Genomic DNA, 7,216 nt, shown 5'->3' on the forward strand with positions numbered 1-7,216 from the left:
CTAAGGGAAAAATAATTTGGCCACCAAAAAAAAAAAAAAAATTAGCTTTTTGGAAAAAGAAATCAGTGAATTTGATTGGTCGCCACTGTGCGCTCCCAGAGGTGCATTTAAAGGCATGCGGAACAAAACCAGTGGACGAGGGGTTAACAAGCAGCAGCCAAGGCATTGCCTGTGCAGGACTACGACTCCCATGATGCAGCTGGCTCTGCCAGCTCCGCCCATGCACACAGATGAGGGAGGGGCTATGGGCGGGGCTAAGGCTGAGTACAAAGCTTTGAGCAATGTGTTGCTTGTAGCAAAGCCGAAGCAGTGATCAGGGAGAAAGGAGCCGATGGATGGGGGGAACCTGTAGTCTGCCGCTTGTTAATCGCCTAGCTGAGACGACTACCACAAAATTACCCCCGGTGACCCCCAGCCTGCCTGTGTGATATTACCCCTGGCACACCCCTGGACCCATGCAGTGGATTTAGGACCCTGGGACATTTGTAGTTTTTTATTGGTTTGGGGTTTTTTTTGTTGGCGGTCGGTGACGATTGGACGCCATGCACACGGTGCAGAAAGACACCACATTCACCAAGATCTTTGTGGGGGGGCTCCCCTACCACACCACCGACTCGTCCCTGCGCAAGTACTTCGAGGTGTTCGGGGACATCGATGAGGCTGTGGTCATCACGGACAGGCAGACTGGAAAGTCTCGGGGTTACGGCTTCGTAAGTATCCCACCGCAGTCACTTTATATTTATATTGGGGGGGACAAATTTCTGTTCAGATTTACTTGCGCAGGCTCTTGAATTATCTACAGGGGATCACAGATACTTCACAAGCCTGCGCCGGTGTCATGGTGTCTGTGGTCTCACTCCGCCTGCTGCATTCTCTATGCTGTGTTTTCCAGATGGGGCCCCTGGGGGCAATCCTGGCCCATGCCAAGGTCAGTGTACCCCCCCCCCCCCCATGTGGCTCCGGCCTCCCTGGCACTTTGTGGCTGCAAACAGAAGTTTTGTTGTCACACAACAGGTCATCACACAATGTGTACACCGCAAACAATGCATTGCATGGAGGGGGGGGCAGTGATCAGTTGGGCCCCTGCTGGGTTGCTGATTAAAGGGCAGGGTGGGGTTATGCTGCTGATCACCTGTGGGGGGGCATCAGGCTGGGGCTGCTCTGTAATGGTAATGAATACTCTTGGCCCTTTCAGATTGATGAGCAGTGGGGGCCCCTATCATGCTGATGATCACCAGTGGCCATATCAGGCTGGCAGCTAAGGATTTGGGGCCCTTTCAGTTTGCTGATCACTGGGGGTACCTTGTCAGACCAATGATCATTTTGGGGGCCCTTGCCAGGGTGATCATTGCTGGGGGTGCACTTTTGTGCTGATGGTGGCCCTGCCAGGCTGATGATCACTGGCAGTGCCTTGTTGAGCTGGTTGGTGATCACATGGAAGGGCCCCATCAGGAAGGTTGGTGATCACATGGGGGGGCCATCAGGTAGGTTCATGATAACATGGGGGCCCCCATCAGGTAGGTTGATCACATGGGGGGCCCATCTGATAGGTTGGTGGTATCAGGTCTATGTCCATATAAGGTTCTGGTCACTGTAGGGGATTTATATCTCTTGTGATTGGAGGATCCTCAGTCGGGAATTCTCTGATGAAGTTTCTTCTAGCGAGGGGTTAAATTTCTGGCCCCGCAGCATTGCAGCTGAGCTATTGTTGGCCCTGTGCAGCCATTGTACAGTCAGCAGGTGATTGGTGCTCCTCTCATCTCTTTTTGTTCTCATCAGCTGTTGGCAGAAACTTCTCTTGGGCCTTATTATCAGGGCCCTCAGGGTATTTCCTCCTTTACCCCCCACTTTATTACGGGGTTGTATTGGAGCCCATTATTATACAGCGTCTCTGGCACCTGTTGGCAATACAAAGCATTCTGATTGGTTCTTTTCAAACTTCACTGCCTGCACACTTGTTCCATGACAATGACTTTTTCTAGGTACAGGAGACAGGTTCTCTTTACACATTATGATTGGCCACACGTGTAACTGGTGTTATGGAAACTCCAGGGAAATCCACGAGCTGGGGCTGACTTTTCCACCAATGGTTCCCTGGAAACTTTAGAAAATTTCTTGCGTTCTCCGTGACGGGTTCTCTTCATTTCCAGACCTCCGCAGCTTTGCCCAGTTTGTAATGTGAGGGCTGAGCCAGGAGCTGGGTCATGTGACATGGCAGGGTGTCATGTGACATGGCGGGATACGTAAAGGAGGTTATGTGACACGGTATAAAAAATAGTCAATGTTACAATAAAAAAGTAAATTTTTCAATTAAACTTTATTTATAACAATTCCAGGAGTTGGGCCGACACAATTAAAATCTACCGGTCAATATATATTTCATGTACATGGTAAGATATCACACTGAGCATTTTAATATATTCTGTACAATGCCATTGGCCAAAACACGGCTAAGCTCCGCCCACCATGCACTAGGCACCTACCCCAGACCTAAGGAAACTTCCAGGCTGGGGCCACACGAGTCAGCAATAGGGACCGTTCACCAATAGGGGCAATCATTTTCCTTTTCTAAAAATTGCAAATTCGAGGCCCGTTGTGGTTTGATAAATAAATTCTATTAGGGCTCTGTCCTCGGTCCGGTTTATGTAAATGAATGAACGGGTCGGGGCCCCTCCGGTAAGTTAGGATTTTACTTCTCAGAAGCGCCGGTGACTTCCTGAACTCTGGTAGCTGAATGCCGGCCAAGCTGGCACCGAGTGCGGTTACATCACTTAATTATTCTGGGCAGCAGTGAACTCGGTGGCACATCCTGTTCTTGTTGGTTCCGTGGCCCCAGCAGCGATCTGTTTACCGGCTTTTTATTTATACGGCGTCATTATTATTGGTGGTTTTGGTCTCTTAAGGGGCCGGCAAACCTGAAAATCCGGTTGGCATTGTGGGAAAGTCGGCTCGTCCTGATGTTAGGATAAACATCTCACATGACATCATCGGGCCTAGATAAAGGATCATCTACGTTGTGATTGGCTGGCCGGGCAACCGCCAATTCAATTTTTGTAAGCTGCATTCTAGGTAAGGTGCACAGTAGGGGGCGATCTTCAGGCTTAAGTAAAATGTCAACACGTTTCGGGGAGCCCCGATGCCTTTTTTTTGTTGTAGGCTTGCAGAACAGGAATTGAGGTTCAATTAAGTTAATGAACCTCCTTTCCCCCAGGTGTCTCCACTCTCACAGCTGGATCCCCGGCACTGATAATTCAGGGCGGATCCATCGGGGGAGGGTGACACCATGGCAGGGTATCCACAAGTGTCCCCATTGGAAGATTCTCCCTTTTTCCTGTTTCAGTGACAACACTAAATTTCTTATCACTTTCATTCATGGACAGAGGGTGACTCCTCCCCCCACACACGTTTCGGTTTTTAAATATCCTACGAGGATGTATTTGGAAATCTGATTTCCTGTTTCTTTATTCGATGTCTGTAAATGAGACGTCTCCTTGTTGTGGTTCGGCCCCGATGATGTAAAACGATGATATTGAAATTCCCCCTCGGCTGGAAAACCCCAAGTTGTAACCGCAGCCCGTTGTACACTGGCAGATGTATATTGTATAACTTGGTAATATATAGCGGAGAAGCAATTGGGGGGTTGCAGATCTCTTTGGGTGTGGCTGTGACCTGGACCAATAGGATTGAGTTTTGTTCAGCAGGGGCGGTCTGTAGAAGTCATTATGCACAATGACATTCCAGATTTCTCACAATATTGGCATTAAGAAATGTTCTATTGTCAAGCTTAGGCTGAAATGATGTCATCAGTCTGCTGCAGGCAGCATTTCCTCAGTCTCTTCAGTGTGAGAGTTCATTGTAAGTTTGTGGGCAGTTACAGAGTGAATGGTTCACCTTGATACATTGGTTGCAGTGAATGTACCTGGCCTGTGAAAGGAGGGGAATCTGCAGACACCCTGAAAGCCTTCTCTTGGCTTTGTTTCTGCCATCTTCTTTTCTCGCTTGTTGTCGTTCCTTAGATGCGGACGGTTGAATTGTCGGTGATTGTTTAGATGCCCACAGACCGTCATGGTCAGACTTATAAACAATCTTCTATTTGGATGCTCCTAGGGCAGGGGTCTGCAACCTGCGGCTCTTCAGCCTCCTTGTTGTGGCTCCCTTCGGCTGCCGCGGGGAGACCTCTGATGGGGGATCCCCTTCCTCCCAAGACACTGCGGAGGAGGGGGATTCCCTATCCGGTGTTCTAATGAAAAAATCTACCAGTGAAATAAATCTACCACGGGGCGTGTACAAATGGGTGTGTACAATGACATCCCCCTCCTTTGAACCCCAATTCCTCTGGAATGGGGAGATGTACAAAACCAAAAATGTAGGTGCAAGTGGGGGACACCTGTGACTAACACCCCCTAAAATGTAATTGTTAGGCTATCATCAGAACATAAAGAACTCTGCCCATCAAAAAAATCTACCGTTACACATTGCTGGAGGCACCTGAACCCCAATTTCTCTGGAACAGGAAGGGGGTACAGGAGACCAAAATAGAGGTGCAAGTGGGGGACACTTATGGCTAACACCACCTACAATTGAATCGCTAAGGCATTGTCAGAAAATAAAGAACTCTGCCCATCAAAATAATCTACCCTGTTACACATTGCTGGAGGCTTCTAGCACCTGAACCCCAATTACTCAAGATTGGGGGGTACAGGTGAACAAAATTAAAGCTGCAAATGAGGGACACCTGTGGCTAACACCCCTTAAAATTTCATCGCTAAGGCATCGTCAGAACATAAAGAACTCTGCCCATCAAAAAAATCTACCCTGTTACGTTAGAAGCCTCCAGCTAATATAACAGGATGATACGTTAGAAGCTGGAGGCTTCTAGGGGCATAGTTCAGTGTTTAATTTATTTCAAAGTAGGCCTACACATGCACACTTGTTGTAACAGGTGAAATTAAAAAAATATTAAAACTTTTAAAAGTTTATAAACTGTGTTATGTTTTGCGGCTCCAGACTATTTTTCTTTAGTGGAAGAGGAGGCAAAATGGCTCTTTTGATAGTAAAGGTTGCTAACCCCTGTCCTAGGGGGATGATGCAGTCAGCTGGATTGGATTTGCATACCCAATTATTATTGGTTTCCCTAACATAAGCCCGCCCCCGAGTATCTCATCCTGTGTAGAACTATGAGCTGTGACTTGTCTTCTCCTCCCTAACAGCCAATCTCTCTTCTTCTCCTCCAGGTGACCATGTCTGACCGAGCGGCCGCTGACCGAGCCTGTAAAGATCCCAATCCAATCATTGACGGGCGGAAAGCCAACGTTAACCTCGCCTACCTGGGAGCCAAACCCCGAAACCTCCAGAGTGGTAAGAATGATGCCCTTCCTATTTCTAATATGTAAACCAACCTACTTACCTTCCTACAGCTCGACTTACACATTATTCTTCTTTTTCACAGGTTTCACGATCGGAGTGCAACAATTACATCCGGCCTTCGTCCAGCGACCAATCGGGTGAGTCCTGATTTAAAAAAACAAATAAAACAAATCAGAAATGATATTTTGGGTCATGTGATCAGCTGTATGAATATGTCTATACATAACCTGTGAATGGGATTGGCTGGGTCCAGTGCAGACTCCTGGTTTCTATTATTCTGGCCACATCTTGGCTCACATTGATGTAGATGAATGATCCATCATTCAAGCAGCACACAAATCTGTTATGCCCTCCTCTGGTCTGCTAAACGGCGCTATTCATTCATTGGACCGAGGTACAAAAAAGGAAACTGGCAGCCAATGCCTATTCCACGTCAAAAGTGCCAGCCAATTAAATGACAGAATCACTTTTCCAACATGAGGGCCAACCAATCAGATAACAGAATCATAATCCAGTGTGAGTGTGCCAACCAATCAGATAACATGATGTCATATTCAATCCTCTGAGTTCAAGCCATTCAATCATATTTCATCCTGGCCAATCAGATGACACAATCCCAATAGAATATAGAAAATGCTGGCCAATCCAATGACAGATGTTATATTTCCAATCAAAACTCTCCTAATTGCACTGACATATACCATAGTGCTGTACGGGGAACACGGAGCCATTCCTTAGCTCACACTCCATGCAGACGTAGCTCAGTGGAAGGCCCCATACAATAAACCTAACAATAAGAGGACCTGTCATTTCGGCAGCTTTAGATGGGACTGGTGGGTGTGGCCCCCCCAGCCATTAGAAGCCCCCCAGGACAGATGTTTTGCTCCGGGTCCCTGTGACAGCGGCCCATTGTCTCGGCTCCTTTCAATGGCTCATTTGCCACTTTTATTTTCCCTCTTTGCACGCTAATTGGGCTCAGCAGCTGCTCTGGAAAACGCCAGCAATGCCGAGGAACAATGGAAGTCACACAATGCCCCGATTTAACCCTTCGCACCCCCACAGCCACCTCTCTACCCAACCCCCCCCCAGTCTGCACGGCCGCCTGGCTAACGCAGGGTTAACGCTGCCAGGCAGCTCCATACCAGCTGTCTCCTTTATTATTTTATAGCTGGAGATCCTGGGGGGTCACTCCGCCTTCCTGGGGGGTATTTGTCTTTGTGTCTGCCCCGGGATGACCCCACATTTTATCTCTATTTTAATAAAGAGGACCTGTCATTATGAGTCTCTCCTGTCACTGGTAGCCTCGTATTTCAGGTGGGATGGTGAAGCTAGATTTGCATACTGGATTAGTATTCGGATACAGGGACACAAATATGCAAAGGAGGAGGAGGGGGGTGCAGATTGTAGTCACCTGTCAGAGTTGTGTTTAAAGTGGACCTGTCATTACCCGTGCTAATAATACTGAGGGGCATTATGCCTGGCAGCACCGGGGTGCTGAGCTCAGTCCCTGTGTATATATTCTATATATGTGATTATATTATATACCGCTGCAAGGGATTGGGAGTGCGGATAATAAAGTTGATGTATGGACCGGCTGGGACGGAATCTTCTATGGTTTAAACAAATCGTCTATTGCTGAGCGGGGCAAATCCTCCTTGTCCCATACGCCGTGTTTTATCACCCCGAGCCAAATGTCACTTCTGTAATATCCAGCTGGGGCTGTGACTGCGCTACTTCAATGTCAGCACCATTTCTTTATCTGGTCCCCCCTGTCCTGTCTTGTCCCAAGAGGGGGGGGGGGGGCATTGGTCCCCCTGTCCTGCCCCAAGGGGGGGAGGCATTGGTCCCC

The 7,216-nt window shown here is 48.1% G+C and overlaps 1 protein-coding gene across 1 annotated transcript in view; it reads left to right on the forward strand.

Moving 5' to 3' along the window:
* Window positions 1–282: 282 nt before the first annotated feature.
* Window positions 283–7,216, forward strand: part of RBM38 (RNA binding motif protein 38) — a 14,009-nt gene continuing 7,075 nt past the window's right edge. Inside the window, exons 1-3 of the mRNA XM_072414231.1 lie at window positions 283–710; window positions 5,235–5,358; window positions 5,450–5,504. Coding sequence (XP_072270332.1) covers window positions 543–710; window positions 5,235–5,358; window positions 5,450–5,504 — 347 coding nt within the window. The 5' untranslated portion in view covers window positions 283–542. The remainder of the gene's footprint in view (window positions 711–5,234; window positions 5,359–5,449; window positions 5,505–7,216) is intronic.

This window comes from Pyxicephalus adspersus, chromosome 6 (genome assembly GCF_032062135.1).
Source record: "Pyxicephalus adspersus chromosome 6, UCB_Pads_2.0, whole genome shotgun sequence".
Taxonomy (NCBI): Eukaryota; Metazoa; Chordata; class Amphibia; order Anura; family Pyxicephalidae; genus Pyxicephalus; species Pyxicephalus adspersus.